At 39.3% G+C, this 17,515-nt stretch overlaps 1 protein-coding gene across 1 annotated transcript; it reads right to left on the bottom strand.

Annotated features, from left to right (window-relative positions):
• Positions 1-64: 64 nt before the first annotated feature.
• On the bottom strand, positions 65-15,672 carry C2H3orf49 (chromosome 2 C3orf49 homolog). Its single transcript, XM_078038599.1, has 5 exons — positions 15,416-15,672; positions 10,335-10,657; positions 5,399-5,523; positions 1,606-1,695; positions 65-1,201 (listed from the first exon to the last, which is right to left on the bottom strand). Exons 1-5 carry the CDS (start codon positions 15,535-15,537, stop codon positions 1,007-1,009), a joined length of 855 nt encoding a protein of 284 aa, XP_077894725.1. The 5' UTR covers positions 15,538-15,672; the 3' UTR covers positions 65-1,006.
• Between the last annotated feature and the right edge of the window lie 1,843 nt (positions 15,673-17,515).

Below are 17,515 nucleotides of genomic sequence, written 5' to 3'. Positions count from 1 at the left end.
GGTGGCATTTATAGGGTGTATATATGGGACGATGAGTCAAATTCTGGAAATTATTACCACTTTAGAAAATGAAAATGAAGTCCATGAATAGGCTTCAGAAGGACCATGAACCTGTGAAATTACATGCACAGTGTTTATGGTGTATGTTTACTGTGGGAAGAGGTACTGTGATGTTAAGAATCACTGGTGTCAGAGGTAATTACAAGATCCAAAAGTAAATCCATAGGCATTGCTTTCTCTTTCACTCTCCCTCTCTCTAGTACTTAAAGAATATAGTTGTTAAATGTTTTAAGTTTTTTCTCTACTGTTTTGACCTTTAGAAGTCATTTTCAATCAAAAAATATATTTATAAAATGAAAAGTTATTTGAAGTAAATAGTTTAAGATGATCTTGCATAGAGGATTTTTTAATCGTAAAAATTGAACTAAGTCTGGATAGTTTGTAATTTTCTTAAGTATTACACATGCAGTTCTTGTTAAGTTCCATTCTCATCCATTTATTTTAGTTCAAAGACATGACATTTTCCATGAATCATACCTTCATTATGTTACGTTTTTATAATTTTAATAAGACTTTTTATATTTAAAAATGAAAAGTTTAAAATTAGCTCAGTAGTAGTCATATTAAGAGTGTCATAATACCTTTAAATGCTTCCTCTAATTTCATCTGGCATGTTTCAGGAGAAATTTCTTTGCAGAGTTGCTATACCCTGACAAAAGTTTCTTTTTCTCATCATTAGTGAGAATCATTAAGCAAAAATTTGTGCCTATGGACTCAGACATCAATTTTTCAAAAGCGATCCTTTAAAAAAAAAATTCTTGGAGAATGTTCTTTAAAATTCACCCCTATCTTTTAATTCACTAAAGAGATTTATTCAGGATTATGTACCAAAAAATAAAAGTTCCTACATAATTAGCTCTTTTATATTTATTTGTTTTTATTTTTTATTTATTTATTTATTTTAATTTGTTCTAGTTAGTTAGCTCTTATCTAGTCAGAAACAAAATCAGAAGCAGCAGGTACATGGGCAACACATATTTTTCAGTTTATACTTCCACATGGTTCTCTTGGATATCTTCTGGAACTTCTTAGAAGACTGAAGCATTTTATCTCCTAGAAGCTCACACTGTTGAAGCTCAGCATGTCTTTGGGCCAACAGTTTCATGGATTTATCCAACAATGTTTCTTTGAGGTCATCCGCCTGTGACAGATGAAACCACGTGTTGGAAACACTTGTCAAAACCAAAGAGATAGATGTCTGATGTTTTCAAGCCCCTAAGTGTTATTCTAATTCAAGACATAGCAAACAGAGCTTTAAAACATAACATTTACCCCCTGGTGGTAAAGATGATCTCTTTTCTTCTAAGAAGTCTACATGTATACCTTCATTTTAATGGAATTCACTTAATATTTATGGGGCACAGAGCACCATCGAGGTGCCCTTAGCAACCCTTTGGCCACTCTCAGAATGCCCCCTGCCCTGCTAACATTATTTCTTATTGCTAATTGTTAATTATATTCAAGCTGTCTGGGAGGGCTATGTGTTTAGTTAGGTTGGGTCCTCTGATGCTTCACACACAGAAAGTAAAAGCCTTTGTCCACTACCTGCATCTGAAGGTCTTCTATTGTCAGAATTTCACGTTTCTTTTTTTTAAGAGTTGGAAAGTGTAGTCTTTTCTTTGGTGAATATGGTACCTATTAGAAAAATGCAAAACAGATCAGATCAGAAAATACCAATGCTATTTCTATGATGATGCTTAAATAGGAATTCTCACCCTTTGGACACTGTTTCATAAAGTGAACATTGGCCACATAACAACATTGGGTTGGAGACCATATTCTTATTATTCTCCATGCCCCATGTATCTCCTTTGTGCCCAGAGCTTCCTTTGAAGAGATCTATAGGATGCAGAGAAATTAGATTGTCTGGCTTCGAAAGAATATACAGCGTCAGGGGAAAAAAGCAGGTCATTCGTATGGGAAAGAAGAAGAAATTGCCTCTGCAGCTGCTGAGCACAGTGAGAGTGTGGGGCTGTTGTGGACCAGTGCCCCAGAAAGCTCATTAGCACTGGATCCAGTTGTTAATTTGATCTCGTTTCTGCAGGTTTCCTTATTTTCAGGGCAGTCATGACACCAAACATAAAAAGAAAGCTCAGGGTGCTTTTTCACCCCATGCCTGACACCTTTCCCACTGTCCTTAGCTTGGTGGCTACAAGTAACCTTCCTGAGTGTTGCTGTTGGAAATTATTCCTAGGTCATGGCTTCTGGCTGATATGCCTTTTTTAGACTTACTGAGTTCCACTGCTTCCTTTGAACTTAATAATTAGCACAAGGATTATTGTGAAATCTATACAGAGTGGGATGTGGGATTATGTCAGGGTCCTAGCCTTTGCCTGACCAGGAGCTTACAATCTGCTGAACCGCGGCTGCCCTGCCAGCTTGCCCTGGCTCAAATGCCACTTGCAAGACCTTCCCTGATCACTAACCAAAGCAAGACCCTTCTGTTTTCTCTTCCAGAAAATCTTGTCCTTTTTCCTACTGAGCATCTACCCCACTCAGTAATTGCCAAGTTATTTCTGTGTGTTCATTGACTGCAACTCTTACTAAATCCAGTACCTAGGCAGGATTTGTAAACCAGGATCCATGGGTCTGTGTGCCCTGACACAGGTTGCCTGAAGGTGGATGCCTCTTTGCTGCCCCTACTGGTTACTCTGAGAATTGCTTTGTGTTTCCAAATCTCCCTGTTTCAAAAGAAAGTTGAAAAAAATCTAGATTTTTATTTGAAATAGTCTGATTTTCAAGCATGGATGATTGATTCAAATATAATTTTGAGAACATTGTGGGGGAAAACCAAAAATTTTTATAACCAGTTGCTAATCTCTGCTTTAATGTGTTTCAAGACATGAAATTCTTATTTTAATTAGAGCCAAATTTATCCATTTTTATCTTTAAGGTCAATGCTGTTGTGTACTAGGAACTCCTTGTCCTGAAATAATGAAGATACTTATATTATCCTCCAGAAGTTTTAAGATTTGTCTTTCCCACTTTAAACCAACAATAATTAATTTTTGTATGTGCTGTGAAGTAAGGATCCAATGTCATTCTTTTCCCATATGGATGGCCACTTGTCCAAGTGCCATCTATTCAAAACCTTGTCCATAACCCCACTGCTCTGCAATACTATGGCCCACAGTATTTCTCCTCTATTAGCCTGTGAGTGCCACAAAACTAAGACCATTGTCTGCATTAGCCCCCCAAACTAGAAATTGCCCAGAACATAGTAGGAGCACAATAGATATGAATTTTGCATGCAAGTGGCCAAATTCAAAGTTAATATGGGTTCACTCTGACAGCAATGTTCCAGAGTGCTGTTTGATAAAACTTGCTTTGAATCTGGGCATACTCTATCAGTGCTATTCCCAATACAAATGCTACTACCTACCTGTGGTTATAAACCACTTGAAATGGAGCTAGTGCAACTGAGGAACTGGATTTTTAATTTCAATTAATGTAAACAGTCACATGTGGCTATTGGCTACCATATTAAACCAAGAAATTAGTACAATTAATACATAGCATAGTTATTGTGACTGAGGGGCTAGAAGTGCAGCTCATTGGTAGAGTATGTGCTTAGCATGCTTGCAACCCTGAGTACTCTTAAAAAAAAAAGTGGCATGGGGACTCTAGAGCTAGGTTTGCTGTATTTTGAGGCATGAGATTCTTATTAAAGCTAGATTTATCCATTTTTATCTTTCCTTGGAAACTTGGCTTTCTACTCAACTGGGCAAATTACTTAACCTCTGAGAATCATCCCTAAAATAAGGACAGTTTTGCTACCTATCTTATAGGGATGTTGCAATAATTATTGGAGCTGATATTTTAAAAGCACTTAGAACAGGGCTTGGAACATAATGTCAGAATTTTTGCTTTTTTTGTTTTGTTTTTGAAGTACTGGGGATTGAACCCAGAGGCTCTCTGCCACTAAGCTACTCCTCAGTCTCCCCCCACCTTCCTTTTAAATTTTTGCTTTGAAATAGGGTCTCACTAAGTTGCTAAGTCTGGCTTTGAACTTGTGTTCCTCCTGCCAATCTCTTACATAGCTGGGATCACAGGCATATGCCACTGCGCTCATAGTAGCCAGCTGAGTAAGTGCTTAATATACATAAAACAATAATAGGTCAGGTTTCTATTTTTAAAAAATAGTCTGCTGGGTGTGATGGTATATGCCTGTAATCCCAGGAACTTGGGAGGCTGTGGCAGGATCATAAGTTCAAGACCAGCCTTAGCAACTTAAGGAGATCCTGTCAAAATAAAAAAACAACAAAGGTCTGAAAATGTAGCTTGGTGGTAGAACTCCTAAGTTCAATTCTAGTTACCAAAAAGAAAAAGAAAAAAAAAAATGGCTCATGAACTGGAGTCTCAGCTACTCAGGTACTCGGGAGGCTAAGGGAGAAGAATGGCTTGAGCTCAGGAGTTTAAGACCAGCCCGGGGGACCTTATTGCAGCAGTGCACTCCTGTAATCCAGGGGCTTGGGCGGCTGAAGCAGGAGTATCACAAGTTGAAAGCCAGCTTCAGCAAGTTAGCAAGGTCCTAAGCACCTTAACATAATCCTGTCTCTAAATAAACTGTATTTTAAAAAGGGATGGAGATGTAGCTCAGTGGTTAAGCCCCCTTGAGTTCAATTCCTGGTACCAAAGTGGTGGGGGGCAATAATCATCGGCAAGGGCAACATAATAAGACCCACCTGTTTAAAGAAAGAAAGGAAGGAAAATAAAAATCCAGTTTTTAAAATTATGACATTTAAAAAAATAATCTGGGTAACTAAAGTTTATACATACCATCTAGCATGGCACTGTTTATGCTGTACATGTGGCCATTTCAATTAATTCAATTGAATATCAATTAAAATGAAATGAAATGAAAAACTCAGTTCCTCAGTGGCCCTGGCCACATTTCAAAGTCTCAAAAGCCTCACATAGCGAATGGCTACTTGACTGGACATTGAAAGCTGTGTTGTCTCAGAACGTTGATTGGATGGACAGCACTGGTCTTGTGAATTCCTCTCCACACAGCACACAGAGAGAGGCCAAATGACTAACATACTAACTTGACATTGAACAGTTGAGCAAGTCAGCCTGAAGTTCCAAACTCCCCTGATGCCCAGACTATAGAAGGAGCTGAAGAGTTTGAGCTTGGAAGTAGAGGAATCAGACCTGGACGCCCCTGTCTCTGAGCCCTAAATTCTTGGAGAAAAGACACAAACAGCAGATTTAAAGGATTTACTATAGGGGACTATGGTAGGAGAGAACCTCCTTTTTTTTTTTTTTAAATCCATTAATGTTCTTATTTGCAGGTCTTTAGAGGCAAGTTTTTTGTTTTTTTTTTTAAGCATTTTACCTTTTGCATCCCTGAAGGAAGAGATGTTACAGATAAGCGCTTGGTGGTTCTCTTGGCCCGAAGGAGCGTATTTCCTTGGGTTATTTCCTCTGTCTCGGCTTCTACAACATCAAGTTGTATAGTTGCTTGGAAAAAGAAGAAAAAAGACCCATTGAAGAGCACAGGGATAAACCTATTCTTCCTATTTGAAATGATTCCGGAAAGAGAGCAATATACACTGCTGCCTTGATAGCTTTTTTCCTTTGGGATTAAAAGCAAAAAATGGATTTGGTTTTCCTCTACTGCACACATTTGCCTTATGTGATCATGAGCCTTGCAGGCATCATCCCAATCCTGACAAAGTGGATACCAGTCTCTCTCAGAGGCTTAGCTTCACACCTGCAATGCTTGCACTTTAACATTGCAGAATTAGAAGAAGCAACCTCTTGCAGAACCTTCTCTGATCCATCTAAAGTAAGACCCTTCTATCTTCTGAAAAAAAAAAGAAAAACAGTACCTGCTAAGTATCTACCATACTTTGAGTCACTAAGATCTCTCTGTGTTCATTGAATTATTATAATAGTAATCTTCAAGTAGTTTGAATATTTATTGTTGACTAGAGCAGAATTTAAATGTGTTTTCTAGAAATGTGGCCAGAACTTAGTCACTCACATACCATTTGAATGTTTTTTTCCCCACATCCGGGAGCCATGTGAACCCTGAATTTCATAATATTTTCTTTATAACAATTCAGTTCCTAACTCAATAAGTGTGTTTATAAAGGCAACTTTGTTTTTTCTTTTTTATGTTTTTATTAGTGTCTTCTTATTAAACATAATATTTGAGGTTCATTTTGACATAATCATATAAGTGTGGGATATAATTTACCAGACTCAGCAAGTCAAGGGTCAAATGTTTTCTTTCATATAAAGGCAACTTTAAAATGCTACCATAAATTGAAAACCAGTATCACAAATAGGCATTAAAATTTATGTGGTAAAAAACAAAATCATGTCATTTTCTGCAGAAGGCCCTGAACTTGAGGTTACTCTTCCTTTATTAAAAAAGTGGAGGGGGAGGTAAGAAATGACACTTTTCCTTGATTATGCTAAAAGGAGTAATGGTACTGGGAACAAGGAGTTTGCAATTTGCTGTGTTTCAGAGTCACTTCACACTGGGTGCAGCACCCAAAATCATCTTGTCTTGCTTAAGGTCCCTTGATAAGGACTTTTCTGGAAGCATCAGATTTCAATAAAGATACATTAACTACTTGACACTACCACCTACTTATTCTGCAAGGCCTCAACTCAGAAACTCTGACCAGGCCAGATGCAGTGGCACAAACCTTTAATCCCAGAGGCTCAGGAGGCTGAAGCAGGAGGATCATGAGTTCAAAGCCAGCCTCAGCATAACTGAGGCCCTAAGCAACTCAGTGAGACCCTGTCTCTAAATAAAATACAAAATAGGGCTGGGGATGGGGCTCAGTGGTCAAGTGCCCCTGAGTTCAATCCCCAGTACTCACCTCCGTGTAAAAAAGAAAGAAACTCTAACTAGAACTGATGACTCCAATCCAACCCATTGCTTCTAATCTTGGCAAATGTTGCTTCTACCTCCAGCAGGAAACTCTTCTATCTTCCCTGTTCTCCACGTCCACAAATGTCCAGAATGCTTGAATTACGGTCCACTATTCTTACTGTACTGGTCTTGCCCTCGTCTCGTACAGTCTCTACTCTGCAGCCACAGCTATCTTTTAAAAATATAAATCAGGTTAATAAATCCCCAGCTGGGTTCAATGGTTTCTGATCGTTGTTGGGAGAAAGTTAGAAATTTTTAATGTGGTCTACCACATCCTCACCACCTCCTCCAACCAGACCCTCCGGGTTCTCTCTGTTCCAATGCCCTCCACCTGCCACTGGCTTGTTGTTTTCATTTTGTGGTTATGTTTGATCCTCTCTTGATATTAAGGCTTGAACATGCTCTTCCTTCTTTTTGGAAAACTGCTGTCCCACTCTTTCCTTATCTAACTTTAGGCATCTTTCAGATCTCAGTTTTATCATCCTTTCTTTCTTCAGGGAGACCTTTCTGAAAGCCCCCTAAAACGAGAGCATCCATTTCCATAGCACCCTGGGCTTCCACTTTGCCTCAAATACAATTATATGCATAATGTTTAAGTCCCTCTATGTTATAACTCCATGAGGGCAGGGGCCATGTCTGTTCTTTTTGCTAATTGAGCCCTAATTCTGCGATCGGCGTAATAATAAGCACTTTTGCAGACATTTTATTAAGTAGGTAAGAAATATGTTCTGGCTGGGTGCAGTGGTACGCCCCTGTAATCCCAGCTGCTCAGGAGGCTGAGACAGGAGGATTACAAGCTCAAAGCCAGCCTTAGCAATTTAGCGGGGTCCTAAGCAACTTAGCAAAACCTGTCTCAAAATAAAAAAAAAACAAAACAATTTTTAAAAGCGCTGAAGATGTGGCTCAGTGGTTAACGCCCCCCTGGGTTCAATCTCTGCTACCTCCCGCAAAAAAAATTCTGGAGTTCAATAGAAAACTGTCTTTGGGCCACAGCAAACACAAGGTAATAATGTTTGAGCTGCATCCTAAAGGATGGGCATGTTTTCTGGAGAAATCTAGACTCTCCAGCTCTGGTCCCACCGATATATAGAAGTACATCCTCTTTGTTATTTTCGACAGAAATATACAGGTCAACCCCTGCCAGGTAATTGCTAGATGCTTGGATGCTTATATTAGCTACTATTTTTTCCAGAAGACAGAGTTTGTTTGAAAAGGCAATCAGTCAGCTGGAAGCCATCAATTTTTTGTTTGTTTGTTTCTTTGGGTCCTCCCATCCCTGGAAAATCCAGGTCTGCCGGCCAATCACTTATGAAATGTGACGTTACCGGGCTGCATATGTTCCCTGCTACTATGCCAAAAGGATTAAAAACACAGAAGATATTTCGGGCAATGAAATTATTGAATAGGAGACTGTAATCATGGACACATGACCCAAATGACATTATATATTTATCAAATCCCACAAAGCTGTACAACATAAAGAATGAACCCTAATGAAAGTTGTAAACTTTGATTGATAATAATGTATCAATATTGGCTCATCAATATGGCAAAGCTATCATACCAAGGCAAGATGTTAATAATAGGAGAAAATCTAGAAGTAGGGGAGAGAAAGAAGATTATACAGGAACTCTCTGCATTTTCTGCTCAATTTTTCTGTCAACCTAAAAATGATCTAAAATACAAAGACTATTGATTTAAAAAAAAAGTTACAAAGGAGAATGCAAACATTGGTGATACTATTAGTCGTAATTTTATAGAATTCCAAACAACAGCATTACTGTACTGCAAAAGAAAAAATAAAGATTTGGAAGTTAATAGTTCAAATATTGATCCTTCCACACAGTACATAAAAAGTAGATACAAAAAAAAAATCAAACCTCCTTTCTGACCCACCAATCACAAATTTTATTCATTTATTCTCCCTGTGCCCTCCACTGTTGGAAGTCAACATTTGAAAAGCTGTATCACCGTTTTCTCCAGAAATAAAATCCCATTTAGTTTTTTGTTGTTGCTGTTTTTTAGTAACAAAGATTGAACCTAGGGAAGCTTAGCCACTGAGCCCCATCCCCAGCCCTTTTTTATATTTTATTTAGAGACAGGGTCTCATTGAGTTGCTTAGGGCCTCAGCTAAGTTGCTGAGGCTGGCTTTGAACTCATGATTCTCCTGCCTCATCCTTCCAAGCTACTGGCATGACAGGCACACAATATAGTGCATGGCTCCACTTTAGTTTGATTTTCTAATATATATATGTACACATACACACATATGCATCTGTGTGCATATCTATTTAAATAGTGAGTTACTTTACTGACTAGACCAGTAACTAGTAGGACTTGGAAGAACCATAAAGTCAACCTAATCCAGTGCTTCTCCAAGCGTACACGAGTCAACTGGGGATCTTACCGGAAATGCAGCTTCTGACTCAATAGACCTGGGAGGAACCTGAGATTCTACATTTTAAACTAGCCCCTGGGAGTTGCCATACTTTGGATGGTGTGTTAGTCAGCATTCTACTTTCTATCACTGTAATGGAATACCTGAGATCATTGACTTTGTGAAGAGAAAAGGTTTGTTTTGGCTCACGGTTTTAGAGATTTTAGTCCATGATCACATAGACTCATGGCTTTTAGGCCTTTGGTAGGGATGCTGGATGGCAATGGGGGAAAGCACATGGTGGAACAAAACCAGGAAGCAAACGAGAAAGAGAAAGGGACAGAAGTCCCCAAATCCCCTTTCAGGGTACAACCCCAGTGACCAAGGACCTCCTAGTAGGCCCCACCTCCCAATAGCATGAACTTGTGGAAACAAGCCTGTAAACATGTCTTTGGGGACATTCAACATCTGTTATGGTTTGGATGTGAGGTGTCCCCCAAAAGCTCATGTGTGAGACAAAGTTTAAAGGTGAAATGTCTGGCTTCTGAGGGCCTTAATCTAATGGGTGAACTGATCACCCCTCTCCCCCCACAGTGGGATTAACTGAGCGGTGACTGGAGGCAGGTGGGGTGTGGCTGGAGGAGGTGGGCTCTGGGGGTGTGCCTTGGGGTTGATATTTTGTCCTAGTCAGGCAGAGCTCCGTCTCTCTGCTTCCTGGTGCCATGTTCCCAGCTACTGGCCTCTGCCACACACTTCTGCCACCATGCTCTGTCTTCTGAGGCCCTGAGGAATGGAGCCGGGCCATCTCTGGACCTAGACCTCTGAAACCGTTAGCACACAAACAAACTTTTCTTTCTGTAATTGTTCTTGTCGGGTCTTCTGGTCACAGCAACAAAAAGGCTGATTAAAACGGGATCCAAAGTATTGCAGGTAGCAAAAGGCTCCATCTTGTTCCCCTGTCTGTCTTGGGTGGGGCACGTGTGGATCAGTGGCCATGGTTATTACCATTCTGTGCGCGCTCTCCCACTCTTGGTTTGGTAAACAACTTGGTAGAAGTAAGCTCCCTGACAATCCTAGGAAGAAGGCCTTGTGCGTTGGGACCCAGGGCTTTCCCATGGAGAGTGGAGCCCTCTCTGCTGATGCTGGCTGGCTTGCCCCTGCCCTTGGGGGACAGCATCCTCCTAAACGAAGTCTTCATTCTCTTCGCCCATTTTGGTTTCTGATTTTGCTGGCTGGCACGAGATCCCGGGTCACTTTCACGGAAGGATTTCTCTCTGGGGAACAACAAATTTTGTTTTACGAAATGGGTAGACGCAGCTCTGTGCCATCTAAAGAGAATCAAAATAGCTCGCATCGAGGACACTGAGAAGTTTAAAATGAATAACTGAAGTTCATTAAAGGCAAAACTTCAAATGTAAACAAATGATGCAATTCCAAAAAAATGAAACTGAAGGAAAAGAATCAGATTACAGGAAATAATAATAATAATAATAATGATAATAATAATAATAATAATAATAATAATAATAATAAAAAGCCAAAGCAACAATTGGATGCTTCATCAATAAATGATAGTGAGTACAATTCAGCCGCTATTTCACCCGATCCTCATAGCACCATAGGAAGTGTGGTGCTGGGTTCAATCCCTGACACAAAAGAAAAAAATGAGTATATATGCACACATATATATATTCATATATATAAATATGTATTTTATATATAAAATATATATTTAAAAATAAATAGAAATGTACAAATATATATTATATTTTTGTGCTAGTGATTGAACCCAGGGGAGCTTAATCACATCCCCAGCCCCCCACTTTTTAATATATATTTCTTTTAGTTGTACACAATACCTTTGTTTTTATTTATTTATTTTTTGTGGTGCTGAGGATTGAACCCAGGGCCTCCCTAGGTTGCATGCACTAGGAAAGTGCTCTACCACTGAGCCACAACCCCAGCCCCACAGCCCTTTTTTATATTTTATTTAGACACAGGGTCTTGCTGAGTAGCTTAGTACCTCGAAAAGTAGTTAAGGTTGGCCTTGAACTTGCCATCCTCCTTCCTCAGCCTCCTAAACTACTGGGATCACGGGCATGCACCACCATACTTGGCGTACATTATATTATTATCTTCATTTTATTAATGAGTAAGCTAAGGCATAAAGAGGCTGAATTCACTGACCAAGGGTAGAATGCAGATGTTAAGCCAGGACTGTGACTGTAAGAATCTATTAGCTCATATTCACAAATTGAAATCCTATTTCAATGGTGCTATGACATGGAGTTTGCTGGATTTAGAGGCTAATATGATGAAAGATGAGAGTTTACTAGCAGAGTCAATAAAGAACATGGTCTCTAAGACCCTTCCCACACTGCAGTACACTAGAACACTCATTTAGGTAAAATGCTTTCAACTCATGTTTCCAAAATTCCAAATACTTCTGTACTATCTTCATGATTTGGGCATATTTTAGTGATGAACATAGACAACTCTTCCTGAGAGTTCTCTAATTCATCTTTTAAGCCCTTGTAGGGTATTGCATAATGTCATTCTTACACCAACATCCCCATTTTACACAAGAAGAAAATTAAAGCTTGGGAATATTACGTAATTTACGCTGGGATGATCCTCAGGACCATGCTGTTAACCTCTATGCAAGCGTCAGTATCAGCCAGACCCTGATACAATTATTTGCCTAATATTTTTTCAATTAACTGGTTTGGGTCAGCTTCATCCAAAACAATACTATTATCGAAATCTGAGGTTTTTGTTTTAATTAACCTTTTTATTTTGAGTCAACTGTAGATTCACATACAGTTATAAGAAATAATACTGGCCAGGCACAGTGGTGCACACCTGTCATCCCAGTGGTTCAGGAGGCTGAGGCAGGAGGATCGTGAGTTCAAAGACAGCCTCAGCAACTTAGCAAGGTCCTAAGCAACTCAGAGAGACCCTACTGGAAAATCCTGCATCCTCTTCACTCAATTTTCCCAAACAGTAACATCTTACAAAACTGTGCTACATGATCATGATTGGAATGCTGACGTTAATGCCATCAAGACACAGAAGGTTTCATGGGAGCTAGAATCCCTCCTCTCACAGCCACACCCACTAACCTCTTGCCCTCACCTTCTCCTTCACCCTGGCAACCAGTAAGATGTAATTTTTGCATAATTTTCAACCTTTTAAGAATGTTATACAAACAGGATCATATGAATATAACCTGCTTTTTTTTTTTTTTTTCCCTGTTCTGGGCATGAAACCCAGGGCTTCTTGAATGCCAGGAGAGGGCTCTACCATTCAGCTACACCCTGAGAAACTGAGATGTATCACAGTTCATTTAACCATCACTCAGTGAAGAACATTTACATCGTTCGTGGCTCTTATGAATAAAGCTGCTATACATGTCTGCGTATGGGCTTTTGTGTGCATAAATATTCATCTCTCTGGTAAAACCCCAATCACAATCTATTATGATTATCATAACTGTGGTACAATGTGTTATACTATGATCATGATATATTATATTATGTTACATATATGATATATAATATAATATATTTCTGATACGGGTTAAAATAAATTAGTAGCCATTAAAAATGTTCTCCATGTACTACCTACAATATCTCAGGTACCACCGGTAGTATATGTCCTACGCTTCAGCAAAGCACTGTCCTAAACTGAGCCTAGATCTTTCAGCATCTGGCGGACACACTCATCCATGGGAAGCAGTTCAGAGAGTGCACACAAAGGAGTTTCAACAATCTTGGTCTCACTAGGAACACAATTCCTAATTGTGTGCCCTTTTATTTATGTGTTATTTAACTTCTCTAAACTTTGGTTTTCTCTTTTGAAAAATGGGTGTACTATTCTCCGACATGTGAGGAAAAAAAAAAAAAAAGGAAATCATTTTCTGAGAGTAGTGACACACACCTGTAATCCTGGCTACCTGGGAGGTTGAGTCAGGAGGACGGCAAGCCAAGCGTGAGTCAAACCCTCAGCAACTTAGGGAGACCTTATCTCAAAATGAAAAAATAAAATGGGCCCGGGATGGGGTGTAGCTCTGTGAGAAGGTGCTCAGTACCAAAAAAAAAAAAAAGAAAGAAAGGGTAGAGGGAAGAAGAATTTATGTACTTGACATCTAATAAATTATTCAATAAATGGCAGCCTTTATTAGCATGTAGATGGGATCAGTGTGGTGAGAATGTAAAAGGCCAAGAGAGAGCCCAGAGACGGTGACCTCATGGGCTAGCAGCTTCTTTCTGGGAGCGTGGACAGAGCTCTGCAGATTGGACACACACAACTTCAGAGTGGTGTTAGTCCTTACAGTGGTGCAGAGGAATGAAAATAATTTTTTCTGGTAGATGACAATACAGTGTTCCTAGGAGGGAGCATCGTTTTCTAATTTGCCCAAAGATAATGTATGGCTAGGATTAATCTCCCACGGGCCCCCTCTAAGACTCTGAGTAGTTTAAAAAAATTTAAATTGATACTGCCATCAATATGAACATACACACTACTCCACTCACGCAAAACAAGACAAATACCATTTCAGGAGATTCAGGAAGGCTCTGGAAAGAAGGCCACGTCTAATTAGACTCTGAATCTCTAAAATTGTGTCTCCCATCTCTGAGGTATTTATAATTAACAAAGATGATTTGCTTCAGGACCTAGAGATAGAACCCCTGTACTTTCTGCTGTGCAAAGAATTCTTCCCTTTAAATTTTTTTTTTTTTTTTTTGGTGCTGGGGACTGAACCCAGGGGTGCTTAACCACTGAGCCCCATCCCCAGTCTTTTTTTTTTTTTTTTGTATTTTATTTAGAGAGACAGGGTCTCACTGAGTTGCTTAGGGCCTCGCTAAGCTGCTGAGGCTGGCTTTGAACTTGAGATCTTCCTGCCTCAGTCTCCCAATTGTTGGTATTATAGGTAGGCACCAACACACCCAGACCCCTTTTAAGTTTTTAAATATTTTTGTTGGCAATTCACCTATTTGGTTGTATTGCTTCCTCCTTATATGAGAGATATAACAAGGACTTTGCTTTCTTTGCTTGTATTCATCAGTAACCTGGATTGAGCTTCTCAGCCTTCATTTTGCCACTCTCTCTCTCTTATTGAAAGTGCAATATTTCATTTTGTCCATGGAAGTTTGGAACTTTGATCTTTGATGTTCAAGGCTCATAAAAAAAACATCTCACATATATATCTCTGAGCTGCAGCTCACGAGTCTGCTCAGCAGCTTAAGAAACTAGAAAATAAAATCACCACACTGATTTTCAAAATTAAAAGGTATTATGTTTGGAATATTTTATGCCTGTCTTCATGGTTTTGTCATTGTTGAGAAATGTCAGGTCTAAGACTGTTTTGATGTTTCATTAAAGAGTATGTACTGGTGAAATCGGATCAGTCAAATTTGCTGGGACAAGGAATAGGAGGCATTGATTGTGAATTTATTCTGAAGGATGCACTAATGAATTTTCAAAATACTATTATTTGCTGGGATATGACAAGACTTTAATTCTGATGCTGAAAATATCAACTTAGCATAAGTACTTCCTTTCATCTCTGAATAGGACACTTTAAAACATCAAATTCAAGTGGAGAGTCAAGGTTTCCGAGTTAAAACTTTCTGATCATGAAATGAGGCTTTCCTAATAGAACTAAGCTTCCTGAGCTAATGCAGTACCTCCTTCTCCTTAGGCCATATCAAATCTTCATTTTTTTCTTTTTCTTTCTTTTTTTGTGGGTGGGTACCAGGGATTGAATTCAGGGCCACTGGACCACTGAGCCCCATCCCCAGCCCTATTTTGTATTTTATTTAGAGACAGGGTCTCCTTGAGTTGCTTAGCACCTTGCTAAGTAGCTGAGGCTGGCTTTGAACTCACAATCCTCCTGCCTTAGCCTCCCGAGCTATTGGGATTACAGGTGTGTGCTACCACGCCTGGCCCCAAATCTGCATTTCTAAATGCAGTGTTGAAATAGAGATAGTATCATGTCTAATAATCACAGTGAGTTTTTTTTTTTTTAATGAAAAAATCCCAAAACTCTGCCTTGATGGAAACAATCAGTCTGCATGACTTACCTTTTAAACCCCTTCCTTTCGAATGTGCCATCTTTCTTTCTGGGTTGCTGGAATCTTTGGTACTGGCCAAGTTTTCTATAGGCAAATTTAAGGTCTGGAAAATACAGCTGAAGACTATCCATTGCTGCTGGTAGCTGTTTTGGATTTCTTCAGCTCTGGAGCTCCACGGCTTCCAAACAAAACCGTCAAGTTCTGGGGTGTTTGGGGCAAGGTATGGAGGAAAAGTTTGGAATCTTTTCCTTATTCCCTCCCAGATGTTAGAGATGGTGGGTTACTGGGCCTGGCCCTGTTTATAAGGGCAGAGGGTTCATCAGTGATGCGTTTGGCAGAACTGTGGGAAATTCCCAGTGGCTTAGAGGAATCTGAAACTCAGTAGAGAGAAAGTGAAAGAGACAGAGACACAATATCAGGAGGGGAAATTGAGGAAGTCTAACACCCATTGTTTCCCTTCTCTCCCTGGGATCCATTGTTCTTGTTTCTCCCTGGGGGTTGGTATTTTCCATATCCTTCAGTATCCTTCATAGATTCTTGAACAAGACAAATGGAGAAACAGTGTTCTGATTATCCAATCACCACCCCCCCCTTTTTTTTTCTGCCAGGGATAGAACCCAGGGGTGTTTAACTACTGAGACACATCCTCAGCCCTATTTTTGTATTTTTATTTAGAGACAGAGTCTTGCAAAGTTGCTGAGGCTGGCTTTTTTTTTTTTTTTTTTGAGCTAAAAGCACAAAGGAATTCCTTTATTTCTTGTTAAGCTCAAGATAAGTGACAAAATCAACAAAAACAGTAAGTAGATGGGAGTATGGAGATAGAACAATAGACTTTTGAAGAAAGGAAAAGAAATAAATTATTTCTTAAAATTTTAATATGAGAGGAAATAGATGAAAATTCACTACTACATTGAACCTTTTTATCATGGAATTCTAGAAGGCTGACAAAATGACCTCAATCAAGAATATTAAAAGCTGCAACAAAATGGTGTCTTTTGGGATTAGAAGTACTTCTTTGATATTCTTGTGTAGGTAGCATTAAAGAACTCAGAAGATTTTTCTTCTGATCACTTACTGATATTATAAATGTTCTTTATAATAGAAAAGTATTGACAACTTATTTTTGAAGCTGTTGGAGTAGAGAAACTCAGTACTCACAGATACTGGGTACATAGGAAATAGTAATGTTTTCCTGAAACCAATATTTATCAGTTTTCTTATTTAAGAGAACTGTATTTTGATAAATTGCATGCCTACCATTGTATTGTTAGCTATCAGAACAAATGTTAATTTATAATTCAGCTTTTATTTTTATTATAGACTTGTGCCTTATGAAGTTTTGAGGTGCATTTGTAAGCCAAATTTGTACCCTCAATACTTTGTTGTAAATCACAATTATATCCTCACTAAATTAGAATTTGGACATGAACTCGTGATCCTCCTGCCTCAACCTCCCTAGCTGCTGGGATGACAGGGATGTGCACTGCTCCAGCCAACAACTTTTAGTTCCATTGACAATTAAAAAAAAATCACATGCTAATGTGATAATGATATTCCTTTGTCATGCTTGAATTTCAAAGGAAAAGAATACCAAGGATCTGTTAACCCAGGTGGACCTGTTAGATCTCTCAACATGAGCCCTCTCTGCCCAGTGGGACACACATAGGACACTTGTTTTTTGGATATCTTGGGACACACCATAAAGGCTATTTCATTACATCTTCGAATTTTGTCATTTTTCTGTGGGGTGTACCACGAATTGAACCCAGGGACACTGAACTACTGAGCCCCATCCTCAGCCCTTTTTTGTATTTTATTTAGAGACAAGGTCTCACTGAGTTGCTTAGGGTCTCACTAAGTTGCTGAGGCTGGCTTTGACCTCCCGATCCTCCTGCCTCAGCCTCCTGAGCAGCTGGGATTACAGGCATGCACCACCGTGCCTCCAGCTAGCTGTCTTTTAAAGCACATGGCTAAAAAACTTGACTGCCTGCCTACCTGCCCCATTATTCCTGTATTTATTTTATGAAGAGCAAATTCTTCCTAGGTGGACACTTTACCACAAGGTGGCAGCAGACACTAGGACTTAATTCCCGTTACTCAGTCGCTGGA

The sequence above is a fragment of the Ictidomys tridecemlineatus genome, chromosome 2, assembly GCF_052094955.1.
Source record: "Ictidomys tridecemlineatus isolate mIctTri1 chromosome 2, mIctTri1.hap1, whole genome shotgun sequence".
NCBI lineage: Eukaryota > Metazoa > Chordata > Mammalia > Rodentia > Sciuridae > Ictidomys > Ictidomys tridecemlineatus.
Note: the sequence above shows the minus strand (reverse complement) of the source record. Positions and strands in the feature narration are given on the sequence as shown.